The 22,332-nt window shown below is 38.5% G+C and overlaps 1 protein-coding gene across 1 annotated transcript; it reads right to left on the bottom strand.

Annotated features, from left to right (window-relative positions):
• Positions 1 to 18,073: 18,073 nt before the first annotated feature.
• LOC128995703 (uncharacterized) lies at positions 18,074 to 21,596 on the bottom strand. Its single transcript, XM_054420721.1, has 5 exons — positions 21,255 to 21,596; positions 20,508 to 20,639; positions 19,666 to 19,815; positions 18,788 to 18,975; positions 18,074 to 18,140 (listed from the first exon to the last, which is right to left on the bottom strand). The coding sequence occupies exons 1-5, from the start codon at positions 21,594 to 21,596 to the stop codon at positions 18,074 to 18,076; spliced, it is 879 nt and encodes a 292-aa protein (XP_054276696.1).
• Positions 21,597 to 22,332: the final 736 nt, after the last annotated feature.

Raw genomic sequence — 22,332 nt, 5'->3', positions numbered from 1 at the left:
CAAGAATGTTTGACTATAAGATGTTAAATTCATGAAAATATATGTTTTATGATATTTGCATTACACTAGGAATAGAATATTTGTTTTGTACAAATAGTGTTTTTATAATTTTTTTTTATGTAGCCAGAACCTAAAATCAATGTTCTAAAACTAACTTAGGCAACTTAACTTTGTTCATTTTTTGTTCATTAGGACAGTAAAATACTTAGAAAGGCCTGCGTGGCCTCAGAATGGTTTTGTTTATTGTAAAGGCGTCATAATAAATGTTACTTTAACTAGATTATAAATAACATGGTAAATTTTAAATTTTACAAATATAAGCTACTTACTTTGAGTCAAAAATTGTTTACGGTAAGTCATAACTATTTAGAAAAATAGCTCACAACAGTATCCTTAATACATTCCAAGGGCTACGATCATTTATGTTAAAATTAATTGTCTCAAAATTGATGGACTAGTATAAAAAAATCATCATTTTCGTCTGTTTTTAACTATTGCTAAAGCAAGAAAAGGGTATCAATATTTAATGACACTCAAACCATAATCAAACTCTATTACTAATGAAAATATAATTCTATAAAAGTGAACTGCAATAAAAATTTTTTGCATAAAAATATTGCATACACAATAAAGACAGTAACCTTTTACAAAACGTCCTTATTATTAAGAATATTTACACTGATAAAGATGAAACATCGGAACTACAGCTTACTTATATCAGTAGCAGTTATAACAATCCAGAGTACTTGTCCAAGCCACTAAGTGTAATCTTAATTGATGAAGAACAACAGTCTTAGTGGCGTGGTTATAATTAGGACTATAATTCATCTCCGTTGTAGAAGCCAGATTCCAAAACAAAGTTGTAATTGTTTGAGCCTGATTGTAGATTGTCCGCACACTAGATAGACTTTGGTTACCGGCTGTAATTTTCAAACTATAATTACATTTTACAATGCCAAAGTAATATTAATTTAGTTATTTTCTTGGTAGAACTCTCATTAATATGAGCCAGGTGTGCGTTTCTACGTGTTTAATATTTGCTGCCAGCAGCACTCTCTAGGACCTCCCTTTTAAGGTTGAAACTTGTTACTCGTTATTTATACACATATTTGCCATGACATTTTATTATTGTAACACAAAAATGTAATAGAACATTGTAATATCACCTTCATTCAAACGATAACACACTCGATTGCATAGCCCTCTATGCAATACTTTGTTTATGCAATACTTTGTTGCATAAAACGTAAATTTAAAACTCGTCCACAATTCTGTTACATTTTCCTTCCTTATGTGATTATTGAAAAAGTAAAATATGTGAAATAACAAATCGGTTTGGCCAAAAAAAAGCATACACCCAAAACATACACCCTTAGCAGATTTCTCATCCTTATGGATCAGACTAGGAGCTGAAGACGATACTTCCAAGAATTTAATTATTAGTATCGTCCGGTGCACTGTATCGTGTCTTGTCTACAATTTGTTTCTTGTTATTTCGGTTATTTGAAAACTCTTTAACCAAATAAAACTATTAAATCATAAACAACAACTCGTGCCCTAGTTATATAACCGAACAGTAAAGTTCGACCCTTCAAATAAATAGGTTGGTCGGTGGCTCAGTTCGTAGCGTCACGGACTTCGGGTCCAAGGCAGCGATGTCATGGGTTCGGATCCTGGTCACTGCCACTAAAATTTATCAGTACAGTTCACCTTTGTACTGTACCGGCTTGCCCCTTGCTTTGCTGGATACGTCCCATGCACAGATTTGTAGTCTATGTGGACGGGCAAATGCAAGGTTAAAAGAGGTCGCCAACCTCTAAAAAAGATTGAAAAATTTTGTCGACACTAATGATCAGTGCCACCAACATGAACTAGACACGAAAAACAAGCTTCAAATATTACATTGGGGTGAAAAGTCTGCTTGAGTTGGTTAGTATATGATGTAACTAAACATATGGATGGGTAACGTTTGAATTATGTTTGATTTATTTATCAAAGAAATCACTGTAAATATTATTGTAAGCAGTTTCCAAGTATCATTAGGAAATATCTTTCAGCCAATAAAGGTCAGCTAGCATTTACTCTTATATGAATAATGAAAAAATAAAAAAAGATAATTAACAACCTACAGGAACCTACTGTAGAAGGGCCATGCTCAACTGGAGATGTAGAAATAAAGTGATATTGAACAGCGCGATATTGAAAACGCTTTATAAAGTGGAGAAATAGGTTCCAGATGTTATATCTATTGACAGATTCACAAAACCTTCATGTCATTCGTTGTACGTTGATGGCTGTGAAGCTGAGCGTAAAATATTGAACAAATGTTTTCCTTTAGATTGGATGTAAAAACCTTATTTTATTTAACACACTTTTAGCAAACATTATTGTTCACGACATTATATAAATCTGAAAGTAAAAAAAATGCAAACGTTTCCCTTTTTTGCTGTGTACCGTATGTATAATAATTTATGTAAAAAATGTGTAATAAAAATTCGAATTTCTTTCATCACTAATAAGGATCTGTTCGTATATATGACATGAAGATAAAATGTTTCGGATAGGATGAAATCGTATTAAATATTGTTGAAGTTGTTTACATTTTAAAACCGTTAGATCTGTTTGCCACGCCCTATTATCCCTGGAAATAAATTTGGATGTTAGCAAAACAACGCTATTATACTTCGACTGAACAAGGAGTTTTGTTATGTTTATGATAACCAAATAATCGTTTTAAAAAGCAAAACATCCAATACACCTAAACTAACTAAGGACTATGTATTCTACAACATATATCACTCAAAATTTATTTTTTGCACCTCTAGATCATAACAAGCATTCATTAACTGTACATAGGAAGATAAGCAGTTTAATTATGTATAGAATAGGAGCTAGCAAAATATACCACGGTAAAAGATTTATAACATCTTGTTTTAGTTTCATTCCTGATAATAGTTGTACGAGGAAGGGAGCGTTTCTTTTGTTTCCTCGACAACACAATTCGTTTATTAATTAAAAGATACCAGTACTGTATGTAAATAAGAAAATGATTATTGCAATGTAGGCTTAATGAATAAGTAGAGTAAACAATACATTTCTTTGAAAATCTAACTCCAATAACATAAAATGTTTACCGAGAGAGTCACTAAGATGTGAAAAAGAGAGATTCTTCATAGAGATGAATGGACCCAAGACGTGACTTACAGACAAGTCAACTATTTGTCATCTCTCCTCGATTGGCAAAATGGCGAGGGAGATAATGAAACTAGATCAGTTATCAAATTCCTCAATGATTTAGAATAATTATCTATTACAGAATAAAACCGAGAATATCGCTTTTTCTTTCTTTTGTAAATACTAAAGTAATCTTTATTAAATCGTCATAAAAATTTTATTTTATAAGAACGCCATTAAGATCCTACTATTGTCTATTGTAAAGAGTTTACTAAGTTTACTAAGGTAAAATTCTTTAGGAAAGCAGTTGGAAATGCAACACTATTGGTAAAACGCTGGTCCTTATTATGGGATTATTTGTTTCACAAGCCACCACAATTTGCTAAAATCAAAACAAAATAATAAAATATTTCAATTATATTTCACAATGGATATTTTTGAAACATCAATTTTACAAACCTGTTATAAATATATCATATTGTAGCAGAGGAAGAATTTTATATGATATACTTTCGATAAGGCACAAAAAATGCAGGCCTATCTATATTTTTGTTCAAAGAACTGTCGTAAAAAGAATGTTATGGGATATTTTGTAGGTAGGACAATTTGAGTCTGAGCTAACAAAGAGATCAGGTCAGCTATAGCCAATGTTTGTTCAGTTATGATATCGTTTTCCGCAAACTCAATCGCCTTTCTTGTTTGCATTTTTACGCAGTTGTTTTGTATTGGTCAATTCACTGTATTTTATTTTAAGCATCCACAAATCTCCGATATTTTACTGGCTTGTGAATTGAATTTTTTTTATCTTACAGTTTGCGTTCCAACGCTAGTGTTTTTGACGTTTTTGTATCCAAACCCTGGTCGTGTTACTATCTAACATCGATTTTTTTGTTGGGTGGCATATCGTTCTATCACGCTAGACAGCCCAATGACAAATGGCATCTGGTTCTAGTAACGATCTTGCTTGGATTGAACCAGTGACCTTTGGATTTGAGGCCAACGCAGCCCTCACCAGTCGTATATCCAGTCACTCGGCGCTTTTTGAATATTTTATTGTGGCTTTTCAACTTGTTTTTCATAAAATGTAAAATGTTTAAAACCGATGATCAAAATGCTGCGCACTGTAATCATTTTTTATTTCCTTAGTTAAAAAACTTAATGTATAAATAAAATTAATATGTAGGTAGAAATTAAAAGCTTGTGTGTTTAGGTATTATACCCCTTCAGATTTTACATCAAATATATTGGTGAACGACTTTGTTAAATACTAATTTTACTCAGTTAAACCTCATAAAATACCTAAACCACATCTATTATAATTGCATATTTCGTATACAAGCATATGAAACAAGCTGAATTCAAGATAAGCTTAGTATCGGTATATTGTTTAGATATACTAAAAACAAAACAGTTAAAACTCGCCACTTTTCTCTAGAAAAGTTAAGTTACTTTGATTTTGCAAAATTAGTTTCAGACCTAAATATATGACCCTGTGTATATTCAAGGCAGGCAGGCATAATGCATAGGCATTAAGATGATATCGGAGGCCTGCATGATATCACTGCGATCGCAGTTGTGGGAATTGCCTCTTCCAAACTACCATTTCTACATATTAAGTAGCCAAATAATTTGTAAAATTAATAATCAAACTACTAAGAATCAATCTTGAAACTCATACAAGTAATGAACTGCAAATATTTTTTTGTGGTTCACTATTCAGGTTTTTTTCTACGTCGGTATGATATTGAATGAATAAATTACGAAACAATTGTATTTATTACCCATATTATTCAGATTGGCTTATATTATTTGGTGTAGCAGGAGAAAAATAATATAGACAGTATAATAAATAATTCACTATATTGAGCCACCAGCAGGGAAGTAGAAATTAATATCTAAGGTCAACATTGAAAATGGCATTATTTTTTTATTTATATCGTTCATACTCTTTAACTACTTTTAGAACATAAATCATCAGTCATGACTCTACTGATAGTGTTTTAAGAGAGTAAAATGCTCTGGTCTAAATTAAAATCATCTGTAAATCAAATAACTGAATTGGAGACATTAAAGACCAAACTACACTTGCCTAAGAGCTACAAAACATTACATGTCACTGATGAAAGACATAAAAACCCATAACAATGTTACATGAACCTATTTAAGTAACTTTCATAAGCGCTTCGAGTCAATTTATTCCATCCACTTTATTGAGATGAAGTAAAAGCCTACTTACTTACATTACTTTAACAAAATTAAACATCTAAGACAGTCTATATTTAATTTTTTTATGGTAAAACCATTGACTATTGGATACTGAAGTAGACTTCCCATCCATATGGACCAGCGGTGGCCAATTTCTTTTTAAAAAAGTATGTAGTTGTGTGAGTCAGTCACATAATGCACTAGTGTCTAAAATTCTTTTATATACCTTTTATTTTTTGCTGACCAGGTTGATGGGTCATAACGGTTGAATAACTCATCATAAGTCATTTCCTATGTTTGACTTGGTTAAAAAGATTGTGTACGGTATTTGGCAGAATTTAGTAATTTAGATCAGCCTGTAGGTGGCTCACATCGAATACGACGATAAAAAAAAGCTGGCTACAAATTTAACATGGGGATGGAAACTCTAGGAACTAAAGAGTTTTCAGTCATGCTTTTGATATTGTGTAAACAATCAATTTAAAAAGCAAATCGTCCAATACATCTAAACTAACCCTATGTTGAAAATCGGTGTAGTCTATATATAGAGAACTCGGCACCAAAACAATCAAGTTGATGAACGTCCAACGCAAGATAAACCAAAAGAGATACTGAAAGTTTGTTACAAATGTAGGATGACGTCACAGCTTGGTTCATGATTGATAGTCTTTCTCAAGGTTTGTTGCTCTGTATTGAACGTCAACTTGAGAGCCTGGTCGATCAGCTGCTCTATTTTCACACAAAGAAAAGTACAAAATACTGAAGAATAATACAACAAGCAACCTTTTTAAAGAAAATAATTTTTGTTTTGTTTTTTTTGTCGCCGCTTTTACGTCTATGTAAAAAAACTACTCTCAAATCAACACCGGGGCAGTTTTTTTTATTATTTTTTTTTATATATAAAATCCTAGTATATCGCTAAATTTTACCGTACTCTTCTTTTATAGCTTTAGTTTGTTTACATAATTTACGATGAAGCAACACGTCAAGATATTCTTCCTACAAACCATACGAAAAATTCCGCTCATTCAAGGGTATTAAAATAAAATTATACTTTTCTAATGCGTGAAAAAGGACAATACATTCATAAAACACAAAAACTTTTAGTTTTCAATCATTGTTGTTAGTGAATATTTCACTCTACGTCCTTCATTGACGACAGGACTGTTAATCTGAAGATAAAATTGTTATAAAGATAAAAATATATAGGCCTACATAAATTATTGAGTGGTGTCATGGTTCCGGCTAAATCATATATTTTTTTATTATTATTATAACAAAATATGTAGTTTTTCTTTTACTTTTTCAGATAAACAACTTAGGCACACAAGAACAAACATACTAGATCTTTTCTTTACCTTGCCTTTTTCCAATATCTACTATTGTTTGCTTTCTATGATAGCTTTTTGAGTAAAATATATATTTTAACATAATTTATCATTAAAAGAGAAACGGTCCAAGGTACCGTGTCTCAACCAATATATTTTAGGTTAGAATTAACTTGGTGATATATTATTCAACCACTAGTGAGCCGTGACTATTTCCACCGGGCGAATGTCACGACTCATGATCAATGGTTCAAGTGTTTTTTTTTATAGTAGGCTAGTTCAGTGTTTCTCACTCCACGACCCCGAACAAGGCTGTGGGTTTTGTTCTTATTACTCCCACCGCCGACGATTCAGAGGCTCCGAGACTTTCGTTAGCGCTGCATCGGCATAAATTTTGCATCGTCTTTCATCTTAATTTTGTAGTATGTTTGCGTTGTATTTTTGCCTTTTCCTTACTTGTGTGAAGGTATTCTCTACTATGCAGTAAATTAAGAGCGCCCAGCGCGCTTGATGGGTAAGTTTGGACTATTTTCTGATACTTAGGTTAGTGCACATGTTGCACTAGGTCTGGAACCTAGTCTTGGGGTCGTGGAAGACTTTTGATAGTTAGTTTCCCTTTTCTCTGTTGTTTTGTATAATTCAGGGCCTTGCCCGAAATGCTAGGCCTAGAATTGACTGAGAAATGTTTGTTGGAAAGCCGCTATTTGAGAGAAACTGCCAAGTCAGTTTTGGGTCCTTCTGACTGTTTTGTGGTAGGCCTAGGCTTACAATTTTTGCTCAGTAAATGTAATTGTCTTAGGCTACTACTCTGGTAGTCTTTTGTTTCTGTGTCCCGTACAATTTTTAGTGTTGTTTTGTCTTGTAAAATGTTCAGTTTGTGTTACCCAGTCAAGTAAGGTTAAAGTCTTTTATTTTGCTTTGTCCTTGCCAAACTAGTTAAATTAAGTTGAATTAACTGCTCTTAAAGCTCCCCAGAAAGTTTGAGTCATTTTACTCAAGTTTTAAGAAAGTTACAGTAATTTTTAGTTTGGCAATTCTCCATTCAGGTTTGAACTGGGTAACCAAAGGGCCTACTGGTTTCAGCCTTTGAGTTAAGGTTTGGGATGGTCTGGAGAAGCTGCTGGAACATTTCCCCCAGCTTTTAAGACCATTCCGAACAAATTCGGATCACAACTTTTGGAGAAATTAGCAAAAATACATGAGTCGTTGCGTTAGGCCTAAATTTTTGTATGGAACGTTTTTTGACAATTTTAAAGTATTTTTCTGTGTTTAAGTGTCAATTGTTCTCTGTTAACTTGTTCTTCTGGCCACTTTGGACCAGGCAATTTAAATATTTTCTCTCTATTGGTGAAATTTATCACTGTCACATACCCGTCTAGCCTGCTGACACCTTTACCGCAAATATTAATGTTACCGTTCTTGTACTGTTTAACCTGTTAATTGTTATGTTTAAAATATTGTTATTGTTTGAAATGTTTTATATTGATAGAGAGCTGTGATAGAGAGACAAACCTTTTAAAAAATTTAGAAACTTGAAAATGATATGTTAGGCCTAAAGCAGTGAAATATTGGAACTAAATGTAAATGGTGAAAGATGTGACAGTGAACCTTGCGGATATGGACTCAGTCTATTACTCTTACTACTGTGTTTCCTGGGTTTTGTCACTCAGGGCCCGTGAGGAGGAACATGGAGTACCGGTAGTCTGCATCAGCCTTGGCGGAGTGGGAATTACAACTCTTGGCCACCCCTGGATCTTGGCCCCCCTCTTCCGTCATGCCTGCTTCCCCTCCGGTGCTGCTCGCCCAGAAACATGAACTAGTACCGCAAATTCCGCAAGTTTTAGGCCTAATTAATTATTGCTAACCACCGTCCTGGACTTGGAGATTTCGTTACCTATTTGTTAATTTGTGCACAGAGATTTATTAATTGTTTTTCTTTTTAAATTTTAAATTCTTTAGCCTAGGCTACTTGTTGATCTTTTTTTTAAATTTTATAATTTTATTAAATATTCTATTGAATTCTAATTTGGGGCCCCTAAAGTTTCTATAGTTACCAGATGAAATGAATTTATTAAAAGAGTCATTATATATATCATGTTGTAATTTGTTAATTTAAAGTTTTTTGAAAGGTAAAAGCTAGTAAGATTTATTTTTTGAAATTTAGCCTATTTGAAAATGATTAATGAAATAATTGTAAGTTAGTAGGGTAAACGGGTATCAAAATTTTTTAAAGTTTAATTGAGAGTATTTAATTCATGTATTATTGTTAATTATTGTTGTTGATGTTATTGTTGTGTTATTTTTTTTAAAATGGTTAATTACAGCTCGTTTCTCTCAAATGGCGTGTTGTTCTTGAGCCTCCATCCATGGTTCTCATTTTGTTATGTAAAGTTTTGTGAGCCGCTCCTCGGGCCTGCGCATGGTTCACGCTTCCTTTTCGTTAGTCTGGGTGCAGGCGCGAGGGCATGGTTCATCTGGTAGCAGAGCGTGGTTAGTGGGTTGCGTCCTGGGTGCCTTGTCGTGAAACTTGGTTTCACGACTCGGATACTTAGAGATGCGATCACTGTCCGCGTTCTGTTTTTTGTTTTGTTTTGAAGAGCCGTGGATGGATTGGTTTCTTGGAAATGTTCTGGCCTGGCAGTTTTGGAAAAAGGTCTTGTTGTTGTTGTGGTGGGGCGTAAACACATTTTATTAGGAGCTCGCCCTTTGGCCGAGGCACCGGGTGGAATCGGTGGTAATGACTTGCATCCTTCGGGAGCAAGAGTGTCAAAAGCATGGTCATGTGTCAAAAAAAAAAAAAAAAAAAAAAAAAAAAAAAGGTTTGTGTGTACCCCCCATCACACAAGTGTTAGGTGTTGTCTAGTGTATGTATCGGTGTATGTTTGTGTGTGTGTACGTTCGTGGGTCATTTGTTGTTGTTTTTTCTTGCGGTACTTGCGGTATGAATGGGCAGGTTCTTCTTTTGGGCCCCATCAGGTGCGTAGGCATCAACGTCCAGAAGCCTTAGGAATTAAATTTCTGTGTTTGTTTTGTGAAAAAATTTTGTTGTCATTTTTGAGTCAAGTGCTGGTTGAGACTCGGTATGGCGTCAATTGTGCCGGAATATTTGAGGAAGCCGGAGCTGGTGTACGAGGTGCGGTCCCGGGGGGAGACTCCTGGAACTGATGTACGCACTTTGCGTACACAGTTCAGACAAATTGCTAGCATGCCTCAAGCTTGGGTTGAGTCGCTCAGTTTGGATGAGGAACTGGAGGCATGTAAAGAGAGGATGGAAGAGCTAAGTGGGGAAATTGATAGTTGGAGTAGTTTGCCTATGGGCTCAGCTAAGAGTTCGGCTATCACACAGCTGACGCACTGGCGTAAGCGTCTGCTCTTGGTTTCAGGGCAACCTGAAATCCAAGATGAGGACAAGAGCTGGGTGGAAGCCAGAATTCTTGAGCTGGAAGGAATTTTGGAGAGTATTAAGGCAGGAAAGTCTGTCAAGGAGAAAGTTGAAATTTTTGAAGACAACCGTTCTTCGGAAACTTCAAACGAAGTGCCAAAGTCTGTTGTTGAAGTTGTGGCTCCAGTGGGTACCCCCCAGGCTCCGCCTACGCCAAGTACACTGCTCCAGTTGCCTGCAAATGTTCAAATGTCAAATGCAAATGTCACACCGTCCCCCTCTCACACGTCCACCTTGGCTGCGGCTACGCTGAATGTCCAGTCCCCATCTCCCTTTCCTTCTCAAGTTCATAGTTCCCCTTCCATCTCTAACTCCTTTGGCAAACTTCCCCATCCCCTTGCCTCTGTCCTGAGTGGTTTCCGGCCGGTGGACGGGTTAGATGTGAATGGTCTTTGTTTTTTTCTGGAGAGTGTTTTGCGCATGCGTGAATACCCTGGCATGTCAGACGCAACTTTGATGGAACTCATTGCTCCATACTGTCTGAAACCGTTGGGGGACAGATTGCTTGATTGTTTGCGCAGAGGCGTCACCTTTGATGTTTTCCATAAAGAAGTTTTGGAGCTTTTCATGCCCCGTCGGGTCATGGAGAAGCTGAAAGTTGAGAGAGTTTTTCGTCCTCAGCAGCCAGCCGAGTCTCTCAGCCAGTACGTGGGGGACATTCGCACGGTGGAAAGGGTCTTGCGTTTGGGGATCAGTGAGCTTGAGCTCATTGACATTGTGCTTCAGGGGTTGAAGCCTGAGGAACGCTCCCGTCTGGTTTTTGCACCACGGCCTTCTTCTTTTGCGGATCTGGACAGACTTTCCATCCTTTCGAGATCTGTCCAGGACGCTGATTTTCAGAGAGACCAAGCGGCGGGGCATCTTCCCCTAGCTGGTCATCATGCTGTCGTAGCACCCGTGGGAGTGTTGGGTCCTGAACCGCCGCAGTGGCAGAGGCAACCTGTTGTTTGTTTTGGTTGTGGGCAACCAGGTCACATTCGGCGGCATTGCCGTCAAGGTGGAAATTTTGGACGTGGTCCAAAAAACTAGTTTGCTCACAGGAGGAAAATTTGCCCAATCCTTCCTGTGAGGTTGTTGATGATAATGTAAAGGGCAATAATTTGAATGTTTTTTCAAGTAAGTCAAAGTCTAAGTTAAAGTCAGTTAATGTTTCTGTTGCCTCCCCTTCTGGGAGTGTTGTGCCTGTGACCGAGCCTCTGCTGCGGGGGATTGCGGGCCTTGCTACCATGGGCGTGAAAGCGGCGCGCTCAACTTGCCCACGTCTCAACATCTTCATAGGTTCCACGGTGCAGAAGGCCCTAGTGGATTCTGGGTCAGCCCGTTGCCTCATTTCCTTGTCCCTTTTTGAAAACCTTGAATCGTCTGGGCTTATCAAGCAAGTTGAGCGAAAAACCCCTATCTGCTGGACTGCGTCAAATTCACCCCTTCCCATCATCTATGAAGCCCGTTTCAAGTTCAAAATTGAACATTTTTCTTGGGTTTGGAGTTTTTGGGTGGCTAAGGACCTTTGTTTCCCTGTCATTTTAGGAGCGGATTTTATCAAGCACACTGGCCTAATTTTGGATTTAGGCAGAGGTCAGTGTTTTTTCCGATTTGCGAGACGGGTATTAATATCTTTTGCTGATGAAATTGGTGGTGGTGCTGCGGTAGTCGAGCCTGAGATACCCAGCAAGCCAACAATTGATCCGTTAGGGCATCTGACTACTTGCGAGGCTGAAGCCATCAGAACCTTGTGTTCTCGTTTCCCAGATGTGCTGACGCCAAAGCTTGGAGTCACTAACCTGTTGGAGTACGAGATTCGTCTAACAGATACCCGTCCCGTTCGCTCTCACCCATACAAATTAGCTCCACCCAAAATGGAAACTCTCAGAAAAATCATTGACGAACTTCTGGAAAATGGTGTCATTGAACCTTCCCGTTCGAGCTACGCTAGTCCAGCCTTTCTCGTCCCAAAACCCAATGGCAAGTCCCGAATGGTTTTGGACTATCGCAAATTGAATGCGCAAATTGAAATCGACTCTGTGCCTCTCCCCGATTTGCATTCTGCGTTTGATTGGTTCGGTAAGGCCAAGTATTTTTCTGTTTTTGATCTGAATCAGGCCTATCATCAGATTCCTTTGAAACCTGAGTCTCGACCTCTCACTGCTTTCTGCGTTCCGTGGAATTTGTATCAGTTCACAAGAGTTCCGATGGGTCTTGCTGTGGGGGCCCAGACTCTCACCAGACTCCTTGATTCCATCTTTCATGATGTCAAGTTCAAGTTTGTGTTCAATTACCTCGACGATCTCTTGGTGTACAGTGAGAGCTTCGAAGATCACCTGATTCATCTTGAAGAAGTCATGAGTAGATTGAATAGGGCTGGCCTTACCGTGAATCCTGACAAGGTTAGTTTTGCAAAGCCGGAAATTTCGTTCCTTGGTCATCTTATCTCCCATAGAGGCGTCTGCATCGACCCCGCTAGAACCCAGGCTATCAGGGAGTTTCCTCCTCCCAGAGATGTCAAGGGTATTGCTAGGTTCATCGGCATGGTAGGTTTTTACCGACGCTTCATACCCAGTGTTGCTGAATTGGCGGCTCCTCTCAATGAGCTTCGGAAGAAGGGCGCCAAGTTTGTCTGGGGTGAAGCGCAGCAGACGTCTTTTGATCTTCTCAAGGAGGCTATCATGCAGCCCCCTGTTTTGGCGATGCCGGATTTCAATCAAAACTTTGTCTTGCAAACAGATGCTTCCTCCATCGCAATTGCGGCTGTGTTGTCACAAGAGGTGGATGGTGTTAGGCAGCCAATTGCGTACGCCTCACACACTTTGAGTCCCTGCGAAAAGAAAAGCTCTTCGGTGTATGAACTCGAGTGTTTGGCTGTCGTGTTTGGAGTCAATAAATTCAGACGCTTTTTGGAGCACAAGGAGTTTTTATTGGAAACCGACAACCAGGCACTCTCGTGGCTTCTTGCACATCCACGCCAGCTTGGGAAAATTGGTCGTTGGGTTGTCCAAATATCGTCCCTTAAGTTCCAAGTGCAACACGTTCGAGGCACTCAGAATGTGATTGCTGACACACTATCTAGGATGTACCATTCACCCGACGATCATCCTTCTGACCAAGAGCAACCGGGTTGTGCCGTGCTCTTGGAGTTTCCACTCGCCTTTTCTGATTTCATTCCCCATCAGCTGAAGGATCCTGAGCTGGCAAAGATCATTGGTGAGCTTCAAAATGGGGGAGCCCACCCCCCATATTTTCTGTCCCAGGGTGCCCTTTGCTGTCGCGCTCGGCAGCGAGGTAAACCTAAAGTTGTGCTGCCTAGTCTTCTAATCCCTATGGTCTTTGAGTATTTTCATTCGTCTCCTGTGGGTGGGCATCTAGGTATCCACAAGACCATTGCGAAGGTTAGGGAAATGTTCATCTGGAAGGGTATGGATCGGGATCTTGCTGCTAGGGTGCGTTCTTGTCAAACGTGCTCACTGAGCAAGCCCGCTCAAAACTCTAAGTTTGGTTTGTTGTCATCTGAGGTGGCGGAAAGACCTTTGGAGAAGGTTTTCATTGACTATGTAGGGCCTCTCCCGCGTAGCAAGTCAGGAAATAAGTTCCTACTTGTTTGTGTGGATGCCTTCTCCAAGTTTTGTTGGCTTTTCCCCTTAAGGAATGCCACTGCACAGCTCACCGTGCAGGTACTTCGAACTCACCTTTTCCAACATTTTGGAATACCCGCCACCATTGTTTCCGACAACGGAACACAGTTTGTTTCCCATCTGTTCAAAAGAATGTGCTTTGGGCACGGAATCCGCCATGTGACTACTTCCCCTTACTATCCACAGCCTTCTCATGCTGAAAGGTTCAATCGCAATCTTCGCTCCGCTCTCATAGCTTTCCATGCTGACAAGCAGACCACCTGGGATCAGGAACTCCCTTGGCTTCAGTTTGCTTTCAATACTGCTCACCATGAGAGTCACAAGGCGGTCCCTTTCGAGCTGTTTCTAGGCTATCCGCCTAACAACCCGTTAGCGAATGTGTGGGGAATTGGCGACCTTCTGCCACCTCCTGGTGCGGCTGATGTCAAGGCAACTTGGCAAGCGGCCAGGAGAAACTTGATCAGAGCTAGGGAATTGGTCCGGAGGAAGCACAATCGTGGTAGAGTAGACAACCCTTTCCAGGTGGGGGATTTGGTGTTTTGTAAAGCTCATCCAGCCAGTTCGGCTGTGGACAAGAGAGCTGCAAAGTTGTGTCATCGGTGGTCAGGTCCCCACCGCATCCTGAGGTTTTTGACGCCTGTCACGGCGGAGCTTGGAGATCCGCGGACTGGAAAAGTTTTCCGGAGGGCGCACATTTCTCATCTCAAGCCCTTCCGCGGAACTCTTCCGTAGGCAATTTTCTTTCCTCTTGTGTCTGGGTGGGAAGTGCACTGGGCCAGAGAACCTGATCACTTCTCCTGTCCCCTGTGTTCTGCGAAGGAATTTCCCTCACAAAATTTTCCAGCTCTGGCCAGAGCAAACCCTGGGGGTGAGTTTTCCCCTCAGTTTGGAAGTCCCTTGGCGTTCCCCACCACAGACACTTGAGTTGTCTTTCAGGTCATTCTCTTTTCAGGAAGTGGGGGAGAGGCTTGTTTGTTTGTCCCTTTTGGAGAGGAGTGTCCTCTTTTGGGGAGGGAGGTTGAGCCGTGACTATTTCCACCGGGCGAATGTCACGACTCATGATCAATGGTTCAAGTGTTTTTTTTATAGTAGGCTAGTTCAGTGTTTCTCACTCCACGACCCCGAACAAGGCTGTGGGTTTTGTTCTTATTACTCCCACCGCCGACGATTCAGAGGCTCCGAGACTTTCGTTAGCGCTGCATCGGCATAAATTTTGCATCGTCTTTCATCTTAATTTTGTAGTATGTTTGCGTTGTATTTTTGCCTTTTCCTTACTTGTGTGAAGGTATTCTCTACTATGCAGTAAATTAAGAGCGCCCAGCGCGCTTGATGGGTAAGTTTGGACTATTTTCTGATACTTAGGTTAGTGCACATGTTGCACTAGGTCTGGAACCTAGTCTTGGGGTCGTGGAAGACTTTTGATAGTTAGTTTCCCTTTTCTCTGTTGTTTTGTATAATTCAGGGCCTTGCCCGAAATGCTAGGCCTAGAATTGACTGAGAAATGTTTGTTGGAAAGCCGCTATTTGAGAGAAACTGCCAAGTCAGTTTTGGGTCCTTCTGACTGTTTTGTGGTAGGCCTAGGCTTACAATTTTTGCTCAGTAAATGTAATTGTCTTAGGCTACTACTCTGGTAGTCTTTTGTTTCTGTGTCCCGTACAATTTTTAGTGTTGTTTTGTCTTGTAAAATGTTCAGTTTGTGTTACCCAGTCAAGTAAGGTTAAAGTCTTTTATTTTGCTTTGTCCTTGCCAAACTAGTTAAATTAAGTTGAATTAACTGCTCTTAAAGCTCCCCAGAAAGTTTGAGTCATTTTACTCAAGTTTTAAGAAAGTTACAGTAATTTTTAGTTTGGCAATTCTCCATTCAGGTTTGAACTGGGTAACCAAAGGGCCTACTGGTTTCAGCCTTTGAGTTAAGGTTTGGGATGGTCTGGAGAAGCTGCTGGAACATTTCCCCCAGCTTTTAAGACCATTCCGAACAAATTCGGATCACAACTTTTGGAGAAATTAGCAAAAATACATGAGTCGTTGCGTTAGGCCTAAATTTTTGTATGGAACGTTTTTTGACAATTTTAAAGTATTTTTCTGTGTTTAAGTGTCAATTGTTCTCTGTTAACTTGTTCTTCTGGCCACTTTGGACCAGGCAATTTAAATATTTTCTCTCTATTGGTGAAATTTATCACTGTCACATACCCGTCTAGCCTGCTGACACCTTTACCGCAAATATTAATGTTACCGTTCTTGTACTGTTTAACCTGTTAATTGTTATGTTTAAAATATTGTTATTGTTTGAAATGTTTTATATTGATAGAGAGCTGTGATAGAGAGACAAACCTTTTAAAAAATTTAGAAACTTGAAAATGATATGTTAGGCCTAAAGCAGTGAAATATTGGAACTAAATGTAAATGGTGAAAGATGTGACAGTGAACCTTGCGGATATGGACTCAGTCTATTACTCTTACTACTGTGTTTCCTGGGTTTTGTCACTCAGGGCCCGTGAGGAGGAACATGGAGTACCGGTAGTCTGCATCAGCCTTGGCGGAGTGGGAATTACAACTCTTGGCCACCCCTGGATCTTGGCCCCCCTCTTCCGTCATGCCTGCTTCCCCTCCGGTGCTGCTCGCCCAGAAACATGAACTAGTACCGCAAATTCCGCAAGTTTTAGGCCTAATTAATTATTGCTAACCACCGTCCTGGACTTGGAGATTTCGTTACCTATTTGTTAATTTGTGCACAGAGATTTATTAATTGTTTTTCTTTTTAAATTTTAAATTCTTTAGCCTAGGCTACTTGTTGATCTTTTTTTTTAAATTTTATAATTTTATTAAATATTCTATTGAATTCTAATTTGGGGCCCCTAAAGTTTCTATAGTTACCAGATGAAATGAATTTATTAAAAGAGTCATTATATATATCATGTTGTAATTTGTTAATTTAAAGTTTTTTGAAAGGTAAAAGCTAGTAAGATTTATTTTTTGAAATTTAGCCTATTTGAAAATGATTAATGAAATAATTGTAAGTTAGTAGGGTAAACGGGTATCAAAATTGTTTAAAGTTTAATTGAGAGTATTTAATTCATGTATTATTGTTAATTATTGTTGTTGATGTTATTGTTGTGTTATTTTTTTTAAAATGGTTAATTACAGCTCGTTTCTCTCAAATGGCGTGTTGTTCTTGAGCCTCCATCCATGGTTCTCATTTTGTTATGTAAAGTTTTGTGAGCCGCTCCTCGGGCCTGCGCATGGTTCACGCTTCCTTTTCGTTAGTCTGGGTGCAGGCGCGAGGGCATGGTTCACTAGCAAGATCTTTGGGCCACCCACCTACCCACTGACGTATTGAAATTCCTGCACTTAACATATTAGTTGATTAAACTTGAGGTTACTTGGTAGTGGCACTGAACAAACGTCTCCTGATATGGGTTTATCACCGAATCCTCGCAAAAAACTATTGTTATTCAGATAAGACCCAGAATGATTTTGACTCACTAAGGTTTATATATTCAGTGATAATAAAATGTAGTCAACAGTTACACATTTTAAAACGAAAATTGTTAACTTAAAGAGGTTAGTCTTTTCTTAAAATTTTTTGTGTTAACTATAAAATTATTTTCGAAATTAAAATCATTTCCTATTCCTAATTAGTATTTTTTTTTTAAGCATTCAATCGTTATTTTTTTTTTATTGTTACACTTGCGGTTGTCAAATTGTAAATTTTTGTTTGGTATTTCGACAAAAATCTGAAGCAATGAATTAATGATTTCCTGAAAAAATTAATTTCAAATCAGGTAATGTTAAGGAGTTTTGTAGACAATGCAAGTTTATAAAACGACGTTTATGTAACCCGTCATACCATTTGTATCCCCATATATAAGGATAATACAGTAGATCCTGGGTAGAAGCCGTTGTGCTACATACTGATTGGTTTGCGCACTGGGTCGTCACGGTCGGTACCGCACCTTCCGCAGTCGGCCAAAATTCCGAAGGAAAGATTTCTAGGACATCCCGACGTCCCGTATTGATGACGCATCCGCCGTCTGCAGAGCACGTTCGGTACGGTCGGTACGGACGTTCCGACATTAACTTAAACAGACTGATAAAGTCAATGCTGCTAGTCTCTCCTTAGGACTCACTACATGTAGCAATTCTTCAAACTTTTGATGTGTCATCCGAAAGTATTGAAAGAACTTGCAGTCATCTTTTTTTAAGTCTGAAAATAGAGCGTGAAACCCTCCAAGTTCTAATCTCTTGCGATTTATGTTGTGAACCCAAAATCTGCGTTTTGTTACACTTCTTGACTTCTTTTATTCTTCTGCCACCACCATTAGCCTAACAACGATCTCTTCTTCACTTAACATAGCGTTCTCTTCACTACACATGCATCACAAAAGCTATGAAGTGACTGTGTTGGTAACTACCAAAACTGCCGAACGTCCGTAACGTACCGACCGATCCAGTGCGCGCAGCACCTCTAAAAAAGTGCGGAACGTCCGTACCGTCCGTCCGTGCCGCCCCGACCCAGTGCGCGCGAGGCTTTAGTCACTATGCAATTCATATTTGTCGATTTTGTGTCTTGATAAAACATTAATCTGGTTTATGGTATGATGTCTCTTGTAATGTTGGTCCGTAACTATTTATTCTGCTTGTTCATGCACGTATTATTTTGTAATGATTCAGATCATTCAATGCAATCTGAAACCTTTTCTAGTCTTTTGTATGTATATTGTGTCATGTGTAACTGCCCTTGTATTTTTTTGCAAACCATCTTGTTTTGATATGTATTGTTTAATGGCATTTTCCGTAGGAATAAGTAAATAAATAAATATAAATGAAAACCAATGTAATGATTGAGATAGCTTTTACCAAACATATTTGAAAATAAGAAAACAAACAATGAAATTTGATAAAAGTAACGTTAACTTCTTGCAATTATAAATTCTTACGATTTTTTCTTGAATGTTTTCCAGTGTTCTGTATGGAGTGAAGAGAACCAAGGACCTATATAACCAAAGTCTAACCAGTAGTTCAAAACGTCATACATATATTCAAGGATGTTCATGTAGCACCTAAATATTATCCAGTCCCTGATATTTCTGGTTGTCTCGTCTTGAATGTCACGGAACTCGTTAGGCATGACTTCTCTACCCACGTCGGGCATTGGCTGCAGACCGAGGTATCTCACATAGTTCCAGACATCACACAATACCTGAAATCCGATACAGCAGTACACTTAATAATTGGTGGGTCAAATTTGAAAGGTTTAGAGTTTTGGTCTATCGAGAAAAAAAACAATTCGTGTTACAAATATTTCATTTTGTAAATGTAAGGTTTCTTTCGTAATTTTGTACGATACCTTGGTGAGAGCGGCTGCAACTTGACGGACGAAAACTTTTTGTTTTCACGTTTAATTTTAATCCTACAACTAACCTCAGTACTATACTGATAATTAGACAAATTCGTAATTACAATGGAAAAATGTGGTATAAACTGTAGATCCCTTATTTGCCATTGACTGTATGGGCTCAAAATTAACAGCTGTGTCTAAGGAATAATTCGGCCTTAGTCACTAGCAAGACTACAAGATCGCGCCACTCATCCTACACTCATCTCCGTTCATACTTAGCTTAAAATACCCACATTCGTATGGTGGCAATTTAATGAAATAAAAGTAAAATACATTTGGTTTTAACTGTTAGTTAGCATCGTTAGCTGAAACCCCAATCTTTAGTCACGTTCAGTATGATACGACTTAATTTAAGTTAATCCCAGTTCTTCTTCCCGACAAATCTTTAATTACGCTTGGTTATGTCCCTTGAGCTACTTTATATTACCCCATTGTCTTTGTTGTTCTAAATGTCTCGAAAGTTATAAAAATAGATAAATGAATAGTACTTACTAGATTATTTGTGTCCCATATATCCTCAAACGCTTCTTTGTATTTAGGATGGCCTTGGTCTGCCTCTAGATGCCAGTCCCACAGAACTTGTTCTAAAGCAACATCGACTATTTGTAACCAATATGTACACTGCCCCGCCCATCGGTCAAGCTGTAACATGGTTTTTTTATAATACTCAACAAAATATTAATATTCGGAAAGTCAATAGTTATTTGTGCATCTAGTGTGCGAAGTGGCACTTTGCTACACATGAGAGAAATATTTTCGCACGAGCCGCAGGCGAGTGTTGAAAGTCCGTCGAGTGCAGCAAAGTCACTTTGCACTCGTGTTACACATTTTTCCTACAGTTACTATATCAGTATTTTAAACACTGTACAGCACGGTTTTAGGTTAGGTTAAATCCCAACGTTGAACAAAATGGGAAAAGCTGCACCAGCTGATCGTAGTTGTAATATATTTAAGCTGCCAACTTATTTTTAAACAAACACAGATGTATAATAAAAGCACGCTGTTTTATGTTGTTTGGTTGGAATATTGGTGTGTACCAAAGTAAAATCGGTGTGCCAAAGTAGGGCTTTTTGTACTATAATCTGTGCAAGGAAACCTGCTTTGCCAGGTAAACTGTAGGAAAAGTTAATTTAATTATTCCTTACTCTTGATTTTTTATGACATAAATTTACGAAATTTGCGTACCTCTTTACCATACTAAACCTGAAAGAGTGGAACAATCATGAGTTATGCATGAAACATCCAAGTTAAACGAAAATTGAAATGTCCAAAAAACTTATGGTATGGTTACAAAATGTTTATCTCTTAGTACAATTTTAATTTGCTGGCCTTACATATAGAGTTTTGAGGTGTTCCTTTGGAGTTTTCTCTCCAAGTTTCTTGGGTAATTTTGGAAGCCATTCGTAGTCGTGGTTCGCCCATTCGCGATTATGTTGGAAGAAATTGACTTGAAAGGTCTCTTGTACCTGCACATTACGGATTTTTATGTTTATGGTAGGATTCAAAACAAATACTAAAAACTTCAAACTTAAATTAACCAAAAAGATTTTCAAATTTTTGGTACAATATTTCTGATTTATTGTAAACCACCTTTTAAACTTGTGAGAACCTTTATTTATCAGCGGTTCTTTAGGAAGACAATAGCACCGTTCCTAATGAAATTCCTAACCCGTGTAGTGTGCTACGGTGGGGCATTCAACTATTTTCAACTAGTGCAGAAAGCAACTATCAACAAATAGATAGCCGAATTAAATGTATTTGCAAAACCCTTTGTTAAAACTGATCTACAGATTTTTGTTTACAAGAGTTATGTTTATAATGATCTGCATGGAAAAATGCAAACTTTATATGAATACAAATTGCCATACATAAAGGTTTCAGCTGACAAGATCCCGTACATAGAAGAGGGCCTGCTTTGTTATAAGCTTCCAAAACATGGATTACTGTACATGAACAAAAAGAATACACAGTTAGCCTTAACTGTAAATACAATACAGCAATTACTTTTTTTTATTTAGAAATATATACTACATCTCTTAGTGAACACCGTACATTAAGGGATGAACTAAGAAGATACTTACATATCTCTCTCTAAACTCTTCAAAGCTTTGTTTAGCTTTTCCTAACCACATTTGAGTGACATGAAGCATTGTTCTCCACTGCTCCCCGGTCGGCCTATAACTGTCCTCATACCAGATGGACTGGTACATGTATTTATGTTTGAGTCCGCAAGGGTTGATCCATTTCATTTTCCACTTTCCAGGGACGGGCTTGCGACCTCCCATCCACCACCATGCACCACCATGATCCTCAGCCAACACGGTGAAGGAGCAATGGAGCAGACAGTATGCAACTGCAACTAAGACAGGAGTATTTTGAGTGTGAGAAATTCTACCTTCGTCACTGCTGACTTCTTTTCCCATAAGGCAAAAGCTTGTTGTAGACGACTAAGGTGGGACAAAGTAAATTTTAATTAATACTGTTATTTAAATGTCTGATTGTTTAGTAAATAAAGTTATCATTTATCAATTACTAGCTGTACCCGAGGGCTTTGCCCCGTTTAACTTCATATGTGAGCTCGTTCGCATTGCTCAATCACGTCCTGGTTGAAGTTCGTTCGCTACGCTCACTCACCTTTAGGTTGGAGCTCGTTCGCTGCGCTCACACGTCCTGGTTGAAGTTCGTTCGCTACGCTCACTCACCTTTACGGTTGGAGCTCGTTCGCTGCGCTAAATTGCCTTCAGGTTAGCTCGTTCGCTACGCTACCTCGCCTCCAGGTTGAAGTTCGTTTAAAAATAATAGTGCTGCACTCTGTTGGTAATCCTTGTAACTTTAATGCTATTGAACATCATAGAACAGAACCAACTTGTTTAATTGAAACAGCTGTTATAATTCATTAATTCCATTTAAATATGAGTACTCATTAAGTTACCATGGGAAACTCCAGAGCCACTGGGGCGGAGCCCGAGAGTCCGATCAGAATAAAAACCACTCAGTTTTCCTATTTAATGCCTAAAGAATCAGTGTACCAAATTTCAGCCTCTTAGGTAAGTGAGAAGTGGGAGAATTAGTGATGAGTGAGTGAGTGAGTCAGTCAGTCAGTCAGTCAGTCAGTCAGTGAGGGCTTTGCCTTTTATGTATATAGATGTGCTACTATAA

Source organism: Macrosteles quadrilineatus, unplaced genomic scaffold (genome assembly GCF_028750875.1).
Source record: "Macrosteles quadrilineatus isolate MER2022 unplaced genomic scaffold, UCM_ALF_1.0 Scaffold_5__1_contigs__length_97177068, whole genome shotgun sequence".
Lineage (NCBI taxonomy): Eukaryota > Metazoa > Arthropoda > Insecta > Hemiptera > Cicadellidae > Macrosteles > Macrosteles quadrilineatus.
The sequence above is the reverse complement of the archived record's forward strand: the minus strand, read 5'-3'. Positions and strand labels throughout refer to the sequence as shown.

Excerpts from the sequence above, each read along its gene's own strand:
- LOC128995703 (XM_054420721.1), bottom strand. The coding sequence starts at position 21,596 with ATGGGAAAAGAAGTCAGCAGTGACGAAGGTAGAATTTCTCACACTCAA. Across the intron at positions 19,816-20,507 it reads AACACCTCAAAACTCTATAT|CTTGACCGATGGGCGGGGCA; the intron begins GTAAGGCCAGCA and ends ACCATGTTACAG. Across the intron at positions 18,976-19,665 it reads TATGGGACACAAATAATCTA|GTATTGTGTGATGTCTGGAA; the intron begins GTAAGTACTATT and ends ATCGGATTTCAG.